Genomic DNA, 17,840 nt, shown 5'->3' on the forward strand with positions numbered 1-17,840 from the left:
CTTAAATTCAATTACTTTAATGTTCAACATTCATGTAAAAATGTTCTTAAGTTACAGTAAAGTAATTAATACATTTTTTACAGCACCCCTATTGTTTTTATGGCATCATGGCATTTCTAGGTTTATTTTATTGAAGTATTATGTTTATATTACTTTAATAGGTGCACTCTCAGAAATAAAGGTACGCGATCTGTCACTGGGGTGGTACCTTTTCGAAAGGTACACATTTGTAATACCTCAAGCGTATGTATTGGTACCTAAAAAGTACAAAAGTGCTCCTCTTAAAATATTTAGGTACTGGTATGTACCTTTGAGGTATTAATATGGACCTTTTAGGTACAAATGTGTACCTTTTGAAAAGGTACCCCCCCCCCAGTGACAGCTCACGTACCTTTATTTCTGAGAGTGTATAATCTGTTTATAAACTCTTATAATGTTAGATGTTAAATTGGGGGGGGGGGGTGATGTCTTGATAAACATATTTAGAAGCAGTTTTAGAAGTTGAGACAATGTAAAAAGAAAAGTTTGACATCTGTCTAGCACAAGATTACGTATAACATCAGATGAGTAGATGAGTAGAATTTTCAGGAAATTGAAATATTCATGGTCACACTTTCATAACACAAATGAGGAGATAAACTCAAAAACTGACCAGAGAGAGACAGGAGACACTTGGGTGGACCAGACGGAAACAGGACCAACTGGAGACAGGAGAGACTTGGGTGGACCAGACGGAAACAGGACCAACTGGAGACAGGAGAGACTTGGGTGGACCAGACGGAAACAGGACCAACTGGAGACAGGAGAGACTTGGGTGGACCAGACGGAAACAGGACCAACTGGAGACAGGAGAGACTTGGGTGGACCAGACGGAAACAGGACCAACTGGAGACAGGAGAGACTTGGGTGGACCAGACAGAGACAGGACCAACTGAAGACAGGAGGGACTTGGTTGGACCGGATGGAGACAGGACCAACTGGAGACAGGAGGGACTTGGGTGGACCAGACGGAAACAGGACCAACTGGAGACAGGAGAGACTTGGGTGGACCAGACGGAAACAGGACCAACTGGAGACAGGAGAGACTTGGGTGGACCAGACAGAGACAGGACCAACTGAAGACAGGAGGGACTTGGTTGGACCGGATGGAGACAGGACCAACTGGAGACAGGAGGGACTTGGGTGGCCCAGACAGAGACAGGACCTACTGGAGACAGGAGGGACTTGGGTGGACCGGATGGAGACAGGACCAACTAGAGACAGGAGGGACTTGGGTGGACCAGACAGAGACAGGACCAACTGAAGACAGGAGGGACTTGGGTGGACCAGACAGAGACAGGACCAACTGGAGACAGGAGAGACTTGGGTGGACCAGACAGAGACAGGACCAACTGAAGACAGGGGGAACTTGGGTGGACCAGACAGAGACAGGACCAACTGAAGACAGGAGGGACTTGGGTGGACCAGACAGAGACAGGACCAACTGGAGACAGGAGAGACTTGGGTGGACCAGACAGAGACAGGACCAACTGAAGACAGGAGGGACTTGGGTGGACCAGACAGAGACAGGACCAACTGAAGACAGGAGGGACTTGGGTGGACCAGACGGAGACAGGACCAACTGGAGACAGGAGAGACTTGGGTGGACCAGACAGAGACAGGACCAACTGAAGACAGGAGAGACTTGGGTGGACCAGACAGAGACAGGACCAACTGAAGACAGGAGGGACTTGGGTGGACCAGACAGAGACAGGACCAACTGAAGACAGGAGGGACTTGGGTGGACCAGACGGAGACAGGACCAACTGGAGACAGGAGGGACTTGGGTGGACCAGACGGAGACAGGACCAACTGAAGACAGGAGGATCTTGGGTGGACCAGATGGAGACAGGACCAACTGGAGACAGGAGGGACTTGGGTGGACCAGACGGAGACAGGAGGGACTTTGGCGGACCAGATGGAGACAGAAGGGACTTGGGTGAACCTGATGGAGACAGCAGAAACTTTGGCAGACCAGACAAAGACAGGACCAAATGGAGACAGGAGGGACTTGGGTTAATGGGACAGAAGCAGGAGAGACTTTGGCAGACTAGACGAAGACAAGACTAAATGGAGACAGGAGAGACTTTGGTGGTCCAGATGGAGACAGGAGGGACTTGGGTTGACCAGACAGAGACAGGAGAATGTTTGGCAGACCAGATGGAGACAGGAGGGACTTGGGTTAATGTGACAGAAGCAGGAGAGACTTTGGCAGACTAGACGGAGACAAGACCAAATGGAGACAGGAGAGACTTTAGTGGACCAGATGGAGACAGGACGGACTTGGGTGGACCAGACAGAGACGGGAGAATGTTTGGCAGACCAGATGGAGACAGGGCCAGACAGAGACAGAAGGGGTTGGGTTGACCAGACAGAGACAGGAGAGATTTGGACAGACCAGATGGAGACAGGAAGGACTTGTGCAATGGCACTTGAGAATAAAAAGTTAATCTGGTCCTTGGGTTGCCATGTTTGCAGTTTTATCTTATTAGAGAACCCTGTGGTTCTACAGCGGTCTCCATTTTCAGATCCTGCTTTTTTTGTTTTTTCTTGTTCTGCAGTTTGTCACATTTCTAAAATAATTGTGATGTAGTTCACAGGCTCAGTATGATCTATCCATTACTATCTCAAACAATCATTACGGCACATCCTTTTTTATTTTATTTTATATCCATCAACAACATCAGCTCTTTCACTAGCTCATTGCTCTTTTCTATTAAAAAGAAATTACAGGCACATTTAGGCACTAAAACAAACGCTGAATAGTATGAGTACAATCATCAACAAAGTGTTACAGAAAATACAAACACAAGCATGCACTAAAACTAAAACTAATGCTCTATATTGAACACTACAACACTTCACCCATATATGTTGTTCTCAAGCCAACGATCTGCTGCTTCCACTCACACTAATTTTACTGGTTAGACATGAAGCGTGACTCATTAGCGCTCCCCGAACATGATTCTGAAACTTTCTTCCAAGAAACGTGTAAAAAACAGGATTGATGCAGAAATACAAGCGAGCGATGTTACTGGTGATGTAGACGGCATAGGGGAGAACGCTGTTACAGTCCTCGTGTTCCAGATCCTTATGCTCTGCTATCATCAGTATGACATTATATGGGCTCCAGAACACGAAAAACATCAGGACTATTACGAAAATCAAGCGCACAGTGCGGTGTTTACCGATCATCCGAGTGTGCATGACGGTTAGGGTTATCCTGGAGTAGCAGTAGACAAACACAACCAGCGGGAAGAGGAAGAACAACACAAACTGCTTGTAGAAGCTGAAGATCCTCCATTCGTTTTCATTCTGGTCTTCACACACCAGTCCATCCATCTGAGACTTTTCAACTGTGAAATGAATGAAATACTCGAGGCTCGCGAGAAGGCTAATAATCCAGACGGTCACAGATAATGATGCAGCGTAGAAGCTTCTGCGCTGTTTACTTGCCACTACACAATGAACTACAGCCAGGTATCTGTCAAATGTCATGAGCGTGAGGAAGAGGATGGAGCTGTAGAACCCTAGATAGTATGCGCTGTTCACCAGCTTACAGAGAGCCTCTCCGAAGATCCATTCACTGGAGTGATAAACCGCCTGAAATGGGAGAGTGAGGGTGAAGATGATGTTGGAGGCCACCAGGTTGATGAGGAAGATATTTGTGACCGTGTTCAGCTTCTCAAACTTGTAGACGACCAGCAGAACCACTCCATTTCCCAGAACGCTGACGGTAAAGATGACGTAGTAGAACAGTGGAAGAAATGTTCTGCCAAACTCACTGATGTCAATGGAGCTGCAAGTCCCGGTTTGAGAGATCACCGGTGAAAAGTTGTCATAGTAGTCTGGTGTTGAATTAAACGTTTCCATCCTAGTGGTGATCTCCACAACCTGCAGGAGTCAGTTAGTTTATTAAAATGATTGGATATATATTGAATGAACAATCATGAGTAGGTTTATAATTGTAGACTTACCTCAGAGCAGCTTCGCCAGTGTTTCTGTCCTGTAGATCAGCTGTAGTGTACTAGTGTGGAGTGGCAGGGATTGACTTGCGTCTGCAGTTGCAAAATAAATCTGACTAATAACTTCTGTCATCCTTTACTTCCTTTTCATGACGTTTTTCCCAGGACTCAACAAGCACAGGCTTCACTAACAATCAGCTTACATGTCTGCTGTCATATAATCAGCAGGGTTTTATTAGACTAAGTCATTATTAGATAATATGGTGCTACATTTTATTAGATGCCCTTAACTAATACTGTGTGTACTGAAATGAATCATCTGTTGCAATGTACTAGGTTTATTTATAGGCAAGGCAAGATCATTTAATTTTAGTTTTGTTTTCTTTTGTCCCACAGGCAATAAGAGTGATGCATAATCTTAAGATGAAGTCAGCTGTGCTGTTTATTGTGTTTTATCCTATTTATTTCTTACATATAGTTGAATGTGAACATGCTTTATTTAATTTAATAAGAGCATTCATTTTAGTGCCTGTGTGTGTTTGTATTTTTGGTAACACTTTAGAATAATTAGATAACGATACTTGATATTTACATTAACTATGTATGCATAGTCTTGAAAAGCATTTATTAATCATAGTGCAACATTAACTAATGCATCAATAAAATATAAAGTTGCGCATGTTAACATTAGTTAAGATTTCACTTAAATAACACTAATTATTGTTAACAAAATTGAATAAATACTGTTTGTTCCCTTTGGGAAAATGATTTTACCAAACAACAGGACAAAGACAACATGTTCACATTCAACACTGTATAAGAAACACTGAATAAACAGGATAAAACACAATAAACAGCACAGCTGACTTCTTGTGAAATGTCTTACTGTCTGTGGGACTAAAGGAAACGTCCTGTACATATTGTGCTTATGACTGATTAAATGCATGCATATAAATACATCTGTAGTTAATTTCTGTAACTATATCTTTAATTACACTGTTGGCCATCCCTTATATCTTAAACCTACCCATAGCACCAAACATGTCTCTATCCCTACCCGTATACCATCAGAAATGCTCTGCAATACATTATGAACACAGTATGTTGCTAATGCAAGTGCAGAGCAGTTAAAGCCCCCCTAATATAAAGTACACGCTGCATAAAACAAAAAGCTCCACTTGATTTGCATTGTTGAACTTCAATTTAGCAATTCTAAAATGGAAGATGTGATGGGACATGAAGCCAAAACGACTCATTGTGAATATGTACTCCCGTATACATTTCAGGAGAGCAGGAATTATGTGGCTAGGGCTACGTATGGCTGCATTTCTTCTTTAAAGGTAATGCTATGGGGTGGTATGATGCTGCCGACAGCTTCTGTTTCTTTTTACGCTACCAGCTGATCGCTCACCTCCGTGTGGACAGCTTTTCCACTGTTACCAGTTTGCAAAGTGGCTCGCCATGTACATCAGTGGACTTGAGACGCAGAGTGGATTTGACCGCGACGATGGAGTTCAATTCTAGCGAAGAACGGTTCCAGAAAGCAGGTAAAACAAAAGGCAAAAATTTAAATAAACAAGTAAATAACAGGGTGAGAACATGGTAAAATCTGAAAACGTGGTAAAAATCAGGCGAGGGCTTTTCTTTTTCTGGATTGCTTTTAAAAACACTGCCGGTTGGGTTTAAGGAAGGGGGTGGATGGAGGTATCGGTTGGTCAGTCAGTCAACAGCGGGGGATTTTTGTGAGAACAGCAGGCACGAATGGCACTTACAGGAGAAATCTGAGATCTGAAAAAGCGTACACAGCAGCCTCTGGTGGATTCCTCCCTGGATGTATTTCGCAATGTCCTGAAATGTATATGGGGCAGGGGCGCCGCTGGCCGCTATGGGCCCTCTGATAAGTTGATATTGAAGACCGGGGGGATACAATTGGTATGAAGAGGGGGGGTTGGAGGGAGTTGGTATCGCGGCTGAAAGTGAAGAGTGGGGGGGGGAATTGGTACGGGCCCTTGATAATGTCACTGGGGCCCCCCATAAATGTATGGGCCCTTCGAAACTTCCTAACTCCCCCACCCAACGACGTCCCTGTATAGCGGTAAGTATCAATAATGAGCAAGGGCTGCAAAATGATATGCATAGTGATTATGTCTTGTGGTTGAGTATCAGTAGTAGTTTTCTCTAATCCTCAGATCACTGTCTGCTTTTTCCTAATCGAATAATCTTCACAATCTGCGGTTTCTGCAATCATGACAAGTCCCTGACCTATGACTGCTTTATTAGTTGGTATTTAATCTACAACCACACAGTTCTGACATTTGTCATATTCAAGAGGGGTGAATTCCCAGATGGGTCAATAATGAAATCAACTTGTACCACTGAATGCTGTGATTCCTCACTTTTGGTTTCATTTAAGTGTGTTCAGGACAGCGGTGAGCTGGAGGAGTGATGGGAAAGAAATGAGTAAGTGACATCAGTATGTAAGCTGATGGATCATGAATTCTGAACAACTGTTCTTCATTGTGTTGTTGTGCAGTTTTGTGATACTGTAGTTTATTATGACTGTTGTCATTGTTATTATTGTGGATTTATTATATTGTATTATTAGACCTTACCTGTTTAAAGAAGTGTGTGTGTGTGTGTGTGTGTGTGTGTGTGTGTGTGTGTGTGTGTGTGTGTGTTTGGGGGGTGGGTGGTTGATGGGAAGTTGGGAAGGGTGCTATGGGGTTACGACACCACACAAACAATTGTCAATAAATAAGTGAAAAATGAGTTAAGTAGCCTCAAAGAATTAGATTTGATTAGATTTTATTTACATACATCAATCAATCAACATCATCAGGACTATTATTTGTGTATTGCATTTTATTACAAAAAGGATAAAAAGCTCTTTGTTTACTACAGCTACAACACTTCACCAATGAGTATTATTAAATAATTAATATTCGATAAATGATCAACTTTATTAATTGATAGTTGATAAATAATTAGCATTCATTCTTAACTGATGTTTTCTTGTAATTTTGTTAGCAATATAAAGTAATCCTCCATTAAGATGATGCTCTGATCCCTCTGCTGCCACAAATCTGCCTTGTTAAACACGAGTCCTGATTCAAACACATTTCCCGAACGCGATTCTGAAACTTTCTGCCCAGAAAGATGTAAAAAACAGGACTGATGCAGAAATACAAGCGAGCGATGTTGTTAGTGACATACACTGCATGAGGAAGGTTGCTGTTACAGTCGTTTGGATCTTTATACTCCCTCATAACCAACACAATATTATACGGGCTCCAGAACACAAAGAACATCAGCACTGTGACAAAAATCACCCGTATGGTGTGGTGTTTCTTCACCATCCGAGTGTGCATGACGGTTAGTGTTATCCTGGAGTAGCAGTAGACAAACACAACCAGCGGGAAGAGGAAGAACAACACAAACTGCTTGTAGAGGCCGATGGTTTTCCATTCTCCATCTCTCGGGTCATTGCATAACCGTCCACCCAATTGGGACTCTTCAACTGTGAAATGAATGAAATACTCGAGGCTCGCGAGAAGGCTAATAATCCAGACGGCCACAGATAATGATGCAGCGTAGAAGCTTCTGCGTTGATTGTTGGCCATTATACAATGAACTACAGCCAGGTATCTATCAAATGTCATGAGCGTGAGGAAGAGGATGGAGCTGTAGAACCCTAGATAGTATGCACTGGTCACCAGCTTACAGAGAGCGTCTCCGAAGATCCATTCACTGGAGTGATAAACCGCCTGAAATGGGAGAGTGAGGGTGAAGATGATGTTGGAGGCCACCAGGTTGATGAGGAAGATATTTGTGACTGTGTTCAGCTTCTCAAACTTGTAGACAACCAGCAGAACCACTCCATTTCCCAGAACGCTGATGATGAAGATGACGTAGTAGAAGGGGGGAAGAAATGTTCTGCCAAAATTATTGGTGCCAATGGGGCTGCACTGCCAGACACCAGGTGAAGAATCTTCATAGGCAAATGGTGTTGAATTTGACGTTTCCATCTTAGTGGTGATCTCTACAACATGCAGGAGGGAGTTATTAAAATGATAGGCTGAGTAAGTTATCTTGAGCAGGTTTCAATTTTACACTTACCTCAGAGCAGCTTCGGCAGTGTTAATCAGCTGTAGTCTTCAAATGAGGAGCGACACGGATTGACTTGCATCTGAAGTTGCACAAATCTGACTCATATCTTCCGTTATCCTTCCTTTTATTACGACATCAGGTTCTTCTGAAGAATGAACAAGCGTTTTTAGACTTACTAACTGCTTACATGATTATTATCATAACGGACAAGGTCTGTTAGACCAAGTTAATATTAGAAAGGGTCACACTTTATTTTGATGGTCTGTTTGTTGAACATAACTTACATTGCATCTACATGCCAACTAATTCTCATCAGATTATCAGTAGACTGTTAGGTTAGGGTTGGGGTTAGTGTAAGTTGACATGTACTGACAAAGTTTCTTATAGTCAGTGAAATGTCTGTTGAAGGAGCAGAATCAGCAGATATTAAGCAGACAGTCTACTAATACTCAAATGGACCATCAGAATAAAGTGTTAGAAAGGACTAGAACTTAACTTAATTTCCTTAATCAACAGTCTGAATTAGAAAAAACAACCTGATTCTTTTAGTGACCTATGAAATCCCTCACAGAGCTCTGACGTCTGAAGTTAGTGTTTCAAACTTGTTTTAATTTGGATAAAATTACTTGATCCTTAATAATGATATAGTAAAAGATTGAAAGTATCCAGCTATTTATCATTAAAATATGACAGATGGTTTAATGGAAAATGTATTAAATATGTGTTGATTCTTTATAATAGCATACGTCACGTCTCTAACATTTAACAAATAAGAATAATACTGAACGTAGCTTTTCTGAAGGCAGTTTAAATACTAAACAGCATGTTAACATGTAAATAATAAAAGTAAAAATCTATTTATAGATATTAAATTGACTTATGGCCTGTTACCACTGAGTTGTACGGTATGGTACGGTTTGGTACACTGTTATGGCCGTTTCCACTGTCAAAGGGTACCAAAAAGTGAACCGTACCGTACCACTGTTTGGGTACCTTTTCAGAAGAGTACCTAGCACAACAAAAGAGTACCAAAAGGCGGAGCTAAACGAGCAGCTGAACGCTATTGGTTTACAGATACGTATACGTCACTCGCGTATGCACAAGCAGGATGAAAACAAAGGAAGCACCTTTTAAACACACAGCCGAGACATTACAGCGTAATAATATATACATATAATAACAAACCACGGTCGACCCGAGCTCAAACAAACCTTGTCGTCATCTTGATGAACAACCACAAAGCCAAGAAGAAGAGCAGAATCTACCATGTGCCCTAAAGGTGTTTACAAGGCTGCCTAAAGAGCGAGCGGTTTCACCGTCTCGCGTGCACTTCTTGAGCTGATGATAATAAAGGTGCACGTGATTATCGAAGAGCTTCTAACATCCGATCCTCTCAGAAACAGACAAACGCAAGAGTGACGTGCGAAAAAACAAAGGAGAAGCCAGAAAAAACAAAGGAGCAAATGACACACGGCCATGTTGAACTCTGATCATCACCTTCTGGACCATTAGGAATGATGGAGTTCCTCTCTAACAGAGGCTGCATGTGCTGCTGAAGATCACACACACAGATGAGAGGTCTGCTCTGACTGTGGGCGATATGCTGCGTGTTGATTCTGAACACAAATAAGGACTAACTGTCTGCTGTGTGTAGTTTATCTGTAGTTGGTATCATATCGGGGACTGTAAGGGTCTGTGTGTGTTCATATGTTCATTTATTTGATATAATGGCAGACGTTACAGAAGGCTACTCCACACTATTATTGATCTGCAGTTATGATCAGATCATGTTGATGAAAGGTTAGTAATGAACATTTAGACAGTATTGATGTGTATAAAGCCTCTGTTTTGTGAGATGTGCTTCTCGTATGATGTGAGCGACACGTACAGCTTTACTGTAGACATTTCCTCCAGCCAGAATCACGGCGACTGACACATTCTGTCGTACATTGGTACCCTTTTGGCAGTGGAAACACAAGCCTGATAAAGGTGACCCATACCAACTCGTACTGTACTGTACCGCTCAGTGGAAACGGGCCACAAGACAGCTGTTTAAAGCACATTCAATAAATCAATGGCTGTTTTAAAACCAGATTAATAATCAGACAATTGTGTTCATAGAATGTTGCTGACAGAACCCAGTGAACCCAAAACCACAGTGGATAACTTTTGTTATAAGAAACAGGCTTATCTGGATGGGCTTTACGGAAATCGGTTAGCAGATCCAGCTCCAGTATGTTTCCTTTAGAAACCCACCATCCTCCACTGAAGGTAAGGGGGGGGGGAGTCACCATCACCAGGTTCTGTAAAGGAAATACAGGTTAAAGTTTAGACACATGAAACACAGGATACACTGTGTAGTTTTCATTAGGTTTTACCTGGAAGTATACTGGATTGATATCCTTGATGATTTAAGATGGTACACATAATCTGATGTTCCTAGTGGAAAGCTGTACCTTGTGTCCAGGTAAATATTCAAAAGTGTTGGACCTGTAAACATTGGCAAGCCTACGGATGCATTCTCGTAGGTGAGATGAGCCCAATCCTGTTCCTGGACATCTGCCTTCCTGCAGAGTTGATCAAACACACGTGTCTATAATTACCAAGTACTCCTTCAGATCCTGATTCAGATCCACAAATAAATCAGCAAACACTGGAAAGGTTGTCTGCCTACAGATGGATTCTTGTCGGTCAGAAGTGCTCAATCCTGTTCCTGGAGATCTACCTTCCTGCAGAGTTCAGCTCCACCCTAATCAAACACACCTGTCTTTAATGATCAATACTCCTTCACATCCTGCTTCATTGGTTTAGTTGTGTTTGATCAGGGTTGAAGCTGAACTCTGCAGGAACGTATTTTCCATTTCTCCAAAGCCACTTTTGATGTTTGATGAAAAATGATGTTGGAGGCCACCAGGATGATAAGGTCTCAAACTTGTAGATGACCAGCAGAACCACTCCATTTCACAGAGAGCTGATGATAAAGATGATGTAGTGGATGATTGGAGAAGACATGTTCTGCCAAAATCATTGGTGCAAATGGAGCTGCAAGACCAAACTACAGGTGAACAGTCTGGGAAATGGTGTTGCATTGGACGTTTCTATCTTAGTGGTGATCTCTACAACCTGCAGGAGTGAGTTAGTTTATTAAAATGATAGGCTGAGTGAACGATCATGAGTAGGTTTTAATTTTACCCTTACCTCAGAGCATCTTCGGCAGTGTTTCTGTCCTGTAGGTCAGCTGTACACTGCAAAAAAAGCTTTTCTTACTTTGATTTTTTGTCTTGTTTCTAGCCAAAATAATCTGCCAATGGATAAGAAACATTTTTATGCCAAAAGGAAAAACAAGAATATTTTTATGACCACATTGGCAGATTATTTTGCTTGTTTTAAGGAAAAACGGACTTAATATTGGCATATTAGTTCTTAAAACAAGACATTATGTTTTGCTTGCCTAGAAAAGTCTTCTTGATTTAAGAGTTTTTAGATATTTGGACTAGAAACAAGACAAAAAAATCTAAGAAAAGCCTTTTTTGCAGTGTAGTCTATTAGTGTGGAGTGGCAGGGATTGACTTGCGTCTGTAGCTGTGAAAATCTGATTCATATCATCTATCATCCTTCCTTTCTATGATTACATCAGGTTTTTCTCAATAACCAACATGCGTTTGAAGACTTACGAGCAGCAAACATGATGAAACCAGCAAGGCTTTATTAGGTCAAGTTATTCTTAGAAAATAAAAGATAAATTAGACTTACAGCAATCATGAAGTTCCCAGAATCAACACAGAAAATAATATTATACTCTGGTGTTTCAAATCACTTAGTGACTGAATTAAACGACATGTTATAATATTATTAACTATTTCAGATTTTGTAATACTGTTATTTATTCATAAAGCAATGAAACATATCACTGAAAATAAAATGGAATAACCAATTTACGTGGATTCATAATAATTACATCTGTCATATTTCATTTTCCAAACGAGAAAATAGCTCCTGAACACATACAACATGGAATAAATAGTGTAGTTTTGATATAAACTTGTTTCTTTCATTATTGGGATAACACAAAATGGGGTAAAGACGTTTAAATAACAGAGTAGTTATGCTAATATGGAAATAATATGAAATAAACATTATTAACAAAGCCAGTTATTTAAGGTAGTTAATAATTCAATGATGATGATGGCTATTGCATCTTAAAAACATTAAAACACTTCAAGATAAGTACTACAGAAATTAAATGTAAAGATATTTTGTCCAACACAAACATAAACAGAAAGCTCTCCCCTTTAATCTCGATGCATATCCCTCAAGAAATAGAGACACGTGTTCTTAATTATCATTAGAACCTAACAAATGCATTATTATTGCATCCAGTATGATGGAGCAAAAGTAGTTTTGTGGAGACAAATATAATGTAGATAAATATAAAAGTAAATTACTTTGCTCATGACTATCCATCTGCAGTCTTATTCCACATATGCACGTAATTGTAGCATTAATAGTGTAAATGCATTGAAACGCAGGTCTTCAACTGTCAATCCAGTGGCTGTTTTCTATCTCAGTAGAGCCACTGATGTTCCATTGTACTATAGCAATGCTCAGACAATGTCCAAATCATGTCAAAGAATTCTTCTGGATTTTCTATCGGGCTTCTGGCAGTCCAAACACTGAGCCCATGTCTTTGTGTGTGTGTTAGAAATCTGGCCCTTTACTGTAGCGTTCCTCCCTGAGGTTATAGGATTGGTAGCAGATGGACATGTCACACACACCGGCCTGCCCTGGAGGACCCTGCTTTCCTGGGATGCCCGGAGACCCAGATTTACCCGGTACTCCCGGAGGACCCGGAAAACCAATGCCATCACTGCCGCGAGGACCCTGGATCCCTGTTGTTGTTGTGGAGAGAATATACAGTCTGACAGTTACACACGCTTCAGTTCCAAACGCTGCATATCCAAATGTGCCAGACAGAGTTACACAAGTCTGAACATGTGCATGACAAACCACTGACAAAACAGATGTTTATCAACCATCTACAGACCAACTGCAGTGCTTAAAAGCGGCTTGTTTTAATCCTAAAATGTTCAGAATTAAAGACAGTTTGTAATTTTGTCCACTAGAGGGTGCATATTCACAACAAACAACAAAAGAGGCATGGTTTGATCACTGTCAGATCTATTTAACAATGCAGGTGTATATTCTTAAAGCGGGTGATGCAAAAGCACTAAGGATGTGTCTGAATCCACAGTCTGTGCACTAGGTGTATGCTTGCTTGTATCTTCTCTGTAAAGCACTTTGTGTGGCCTTGTGGCTGTTAGGAAATGTGCTTTATAAATAAATTGAACTTGAGAATCTTACAATCGACCCTGTATTCAGAGAACGGTGGTGGACGCACTCCACTGAAGACCCTCAGTGTAGTTTAAGCAAAAAGATTTGTTTCAAAGTGTATTTCTTAATTCAGTTCTAATTTCAAGCAAAAGAATAAATGAACAATAAGAAGGAAGTGTAGTCAGAAAACAGACACATCCATAAGCACTTCCTGTACCTATGCCTCTATACAGTAAACCCGACAGGAGGACAAATCTTAACAAAAAATGCTGAAAACAAATATTAATATGCATTTTTTAAGACAGTGTATAATTATTACTAAACAGCTGCAGGTTAACTACGTTTATATTCTGCCCACCCTATACTATAACTCTTTAAAGGTATGTAAGTTTGATACCCAGTGGCTGAACTAGGTATTGCATTCCTGAACCAAAACAAAGACAGCTGTTCCGGCACGTAATGTGCATGTTTAAAGCAGAATATCTGACTTCAGCAGTGTTTCTCAAATAAACAAGAATGTTCACTGAGCATGTTTCTGAATATCTGCACATATGTGATGAGTCAAACACTGATATACAGCACCTGTAACTCTTGATTCTGACTAATGTAATATGTTATATAATGTGTAATATTATATTATATAAGATGCACCTTTTAGTAAAGCTACTTTGGAATGATAATTACAGTGAAAAGCTCTATACAAATACACTTGAATTGAACATACCCGTGTCTCCAGGAGGTCCTGGGTATCCTGGTCTGCTCTCTCCTTTTTTGCCCTTGAATCCCTGTATGCCTGTGTCCCCTAAAAGACCACCGAAGATTGCAATTAAAATACAAACTGAAAGCCCAATTTATTTACATGTATTGTAAGTGGTAGGTGTGGATATCTCAGGTACCTTTGTCTCCTGGTGGCCCCTGCACTCCTGGAGGCCCGGGGTAGCCCTGAGCGCCATGTCTGCCGGGATACCCAGGAGACCCAATGGAGCCTTTAGGACCTGGAGCTCCAGGGTGTCCCGGGGGTCCTTTAATGGTCTCGCAGGGTTCACAGCGCTGAGAGCTCATGGTCTGCAGGAGCTGTGGAAGCTGGTCTGATGAAGAGGAATATAGATCAGACTGAGGGCCCGTTCACACCTGCTCATTTCATGCGTTTTATCTGATTATAATTGGGTCGTGAATATTTTCAGTGACCCCTCTGTCAGATCCTTTTTAAGAGTGTCATTAATCTCTGTTTTTTGTTGTCATAACTAATGTCAGCTTTGCATTATCTGCTATTATTGATTATCTGCAGATTTATATCTGTTTTAATAAACACACGTGTAGATGTGTCCAGCTGTGGGGTTTTGGAGACGTCTGCATCACCATATGGGTTATCAGAACAGGACGTGTGTTTGGATATAACTCAGTGTTTTGACCACACTTCATTATTATTGATCATTTATTCCTCTGCTGGAGATTAGAACTGAATTTAGAGATAGTCTTGAAGTAAATCTTTGTGCTTAATAAACTAAATTAAATATGTGGGCTAATGGATGTGTTCAGCGGAGTGAGTTTCCACCGTTTCCTTACTCCACCAAAGTAAAGGAGTAAAGAGAAAGTAAAGAGGTTGAATGGAGGAGGCTCGTTCTTTATCCTCGCGCTGCAGATGCTCTGTTTAACTGTGTTCTCGCTAGTGAAGCGTTCAGTTTTTACACTTATAAAGTCGTCATATAAATAGCAAATGCACCATGGTGCGACGCAGCTGACTCTTAAAGGGAATGAGAGACGAGACTCTAATTGGTTTAAAGCACGTTATGCTCCAAACACACCCAGAACTCATGAAGAGAATAAGCACAACCCTGTTAGACCATGCACTGCGCGCAGAGTGGATTTATTCATCCCTAAAATAGCAGAAGTGGATTCAGACGCACCTCTTTAATGCGCCACGCACTTTAGACTCTGCGCCTAGATCATTAAAATAGAGCCCTTAATGATAAAATCTCATTCACATTCATGTGTCATGATTATAAAGATTAATGACAGTCTTATGAACACCTCTTCAAGTAAAGCGTTACTGATACTACTATTTTGGTTTGTAACATGATGATTCTCCTCTAAGACGGCTGCTTTGGTTCGTGGCTTATAAAGTCTTTATTACAATAAAATCCCAATAAAGAATGAACAGACATCAGTTCTGGATCAGAGATGCAGAGAGAGTGTGCGGCGCTGATGCGCTCCATATAACATCTGAGGATCTGCTGTTAAAACACAGTCCAGATCAGTCAATTATGAGCTTCTGACAATACGCAATGAAGCAGCTCGCTAAGTTTATAAGTGGACCACAGGGAGGAAAAGTACAGTGATAACAGAATGTATGATACGACCCCTTTAATACAAAGCAAACCGTGAAAACACGGTGATAGCTCAGCAAGTTTCCGCAACTAAAGCTCCTTTCTGGTGAACTGAGCTTTCATCTAACAGCTTTAATTGGAAGCTGCGTGCTATTCTGGGCACTTTACATATCAGGGTGGTTCATATTAAAACAGGGAAGAGGAAAAAAGCTCCTCGGGCTCTTTGTTCTTGAGAGAATAATGACCTCGAGGAAGGTCGAATACTCACTTCTCAGAACGTCCCTGCAGAGTTTTATGAAGTACTCGTCTGACGGAGGCTTCCCCTGAAACACAGAGCCAGCCACTCATTAGATGAAAAACACACACGAGAAATGAGATGATGGTACAGGAAGAGACAGAAGAAAGCGACTCAATTACACAGCGTTGACCTCAGGCTTTCTGCTCTCCTTGGTAATGACTTGAAATGATGCGCGCTGACATGGCCGCGGCACACGCCCTGCTTTGTTTACCATTTGTTTATTTCTTGCAAAGGGAAAACACCTGCTGGCTATGACAACATTTTTAATTGGGATCATGTGGTGCAGAGAAATGCAGGAATACTCACAGGTTTTCCTGGAAAGCCTGGATTGCCTGGTTGTCCTGGTAAACCATCCTGACCCGGGAATCCACGCGGTCCGAGCACACCGATGTGTCCCATGTCTCCCTTCTGCCCATCCGGACCCTTGACTCCAGGGTCACCAGCTGAGCCTCTCTGCAGGATTAAACACATGGGCCACACTTAAAGTCAGCTTATAATTCTGTGTCATACTAGTAAAACCAGTTCAGTGAGTCTGCACTAGGGGGCGATCTGAGTGAATCTGCATGATTTAAGCCTTGTCACCATGAAACACAAGTTTTTTTCCTCATATCGAGACATACATCCAATTAAAACAGTCCTGAAACGAGGAAAAAATGTAGAGCGGTGCATGATTTCATCTATTGGGAACCGATTGGAAAGATAATGGACGCAGCAGGGTAGATATAAGACATAGTTGATAGCCCCACCCTAAAGGACCAATAGTCCCACCCTAAATGATTGATAGCCCCACCCTAGAAGACTGACAGCCTCGCCCTAAAGGACCAGTACTTTTTCCATAAATGACTGATAGCCCCAGCCTACAACAGAGAAATAACTATAGTTGTTGTGTTACTATAGCAACTGCAGAATCACCACAACAGATCAATTACTATAGTTGTTAGGGTTAGGTTTTGAGTTACCATAGCAACCACAGAATTACCACAACAGATCAATTAATATAGTTGCTGTGTTACCATAGCAACTGCAGAATCAACACAACAGATCAATCACTATAGTCGTTGCGTTACCATAGCAACTGTAGAATCTCCACAACAGATCAATTACTATGGTTGTTGTGTTACCATGGAAATCATTGATAGCCCCGCCTTAAATGAATGATAGCCACACTTTAAATGACTGATAGCCCCGCCCTAAAAACATTCCATGTGACCAGAAGTGAAGAAAAGTGATGTTGAGGAGTGAGATAAGATTTTGGAGTTTGATTCTAAAGGCAAATGAATTTTTACTAATGAATTAAGTGCACAGATACATCATTTATAACAAGTAATTAAACATTAAAATAAGAAAAGTGTATTTTAATGACATGGTTACACAAACTGTCTTCACACTTCAAGTGCTCGGTTGTTGTAATGTAATTTTTTATGTAATGTAAAGTCATATCTGACCCAGCATTTTTAGAGTGTATACATATTTCAGATTACTTCACATGAGTATTTTAAGGCCTGCTATATTCAGAGTTTTTATGTTTATTCAAATAGTTTTGCTCTAAATATGCTGGACAAAAATTGTGGGCATAGAAAGTGTTGTCTGTCTTCTGGAAATCATGCTAGAATAAAGCTCATGCTCTAATACATGTGTTTTCCGCTGCTCGAAACCCCCTGTTGTTTCTGGTCCACTTGTATTTTTCACACCAGTGGGATTATTGCATTTTACAGTAGAGTAGAGCTGCACAATTCATTAAATTAAAATCAAAATCATGATGGGGCTTGTGTG

The 17,840-nt window shown here is 41.2% G+C and overlaps 3 protein-coding genes across 3 annotated transcripts in view; all 3 read right to left on the reverse strand.

Annotated features, from left to right (window-relative positions):
• Positions 1–2,702: 2,702 nt before the first annotated feature.
• Positions 2,703–4,096, reverse strand: ccr12b.2 (chemokine (C-C motif) receptor 12b, tandem duplicate 2). The gene is made up of 2 exons (XM_056450875.1): positions 4,017–4,096; positions 2,703–3,933 (listed from the first exon to the last, which is right to left on the reverse strand). Exon 2 carries the CDS (start codon positions 3,910–3,912, stop codon positions 2,920–2,922), a length of 993 nt encoding a protein of 330 aa, XP_056306850.1. The 5' UTR covers positions 3,913–3,933; positions 4,017–4,096; the 3' UTR covers positions 2,703–2,919.
• A 2,825-nt stretch (positions 4,097–6,921) lies between these two features.
• Positions 6,922–8,215, reverse strand: ccr12b.1 (chemokine (C-C motif) receptor 12b, tandem duplicate 1). Its single transcript, XM_056450938.1, has 2 exons — positions 8,121–8,215; positions 6,922–8,043 (listed from the first exon to the last, which is right to left on the reverse strand). The coding sequence occupies exon 2, from the start codon at positions 8,027–8,029 to the stop codon at positions 7,052–7,054; it is 978 nt and encodes a 325-aa protein (XP_056306913.1). The 5' UTR covers positions 8,030–8,043; positions 8,121–8,215; the 3' UTR covers positions 6,922–7,051.
• A 3,585-nt stretch (positions 8,216–11,800) lies between these two features.
• Positions 11,801–17,840, reverse strand: part of si:dkey-225n22.4 (collagen alpha-1(XXI) chain) — a 52,556-nt gene continuing 46,516 nt past the window's right edge. The window contains exons 26-30 of the mRNA XM_056450811.1: positions 16,374–16,520; positions 16,038–16,092; positions 14,339–14,530; positions 14,167–14,244; positions 11,801–13,000 (exon numbers count right to left, since the gene is read on the reverse strand). Of these exons, the coding sequence (XP_056306786.1) occupies positions 12,810–13,000; positions 14,167–14,244; positions 14,339–14,530; positions 16,038–16,092; positions 16,374–16,520 (663 nt within the window). The 3' untranslated portion in view covers positions 11,801–12,809. The remainder of the gene's footprint in view (positions 13,001–14,166; positions 14,245–14,338; positions 14,531–16,037; positions 16,093–16,373; positions 16,521–17,840) is intronic.

This window comes from Danio aesculapii, chromosome 24 (genome assembly GCF_903798145.1).
Source record: "Danio aesculapii chromosome 24, fDanAes4.1, whole genome shotgun sequence".
NCBI lineage: Eukaryota > Metazoa > Chordata > Actinopteri > Cypriniformes > Danionidae > Danio > Danio aesculapii.

Bases quoted from the DNA above. Each gene is read 5' to 3' on its own strand.
- ccr12b.2 (XM_056450875.1), bottom strand. From the start codon at position 3,912: ATGGAAACGTTTAATTCAACACCAGACTACTATGACAACTTTTCACCG.
- ccr12b.1 (XM_056450938.1), bottom strand. From the start codon at position 8,029: ATGGAAACGTCAAATTCAACACCATTTGCCTATGAAGATTCTTCACCT.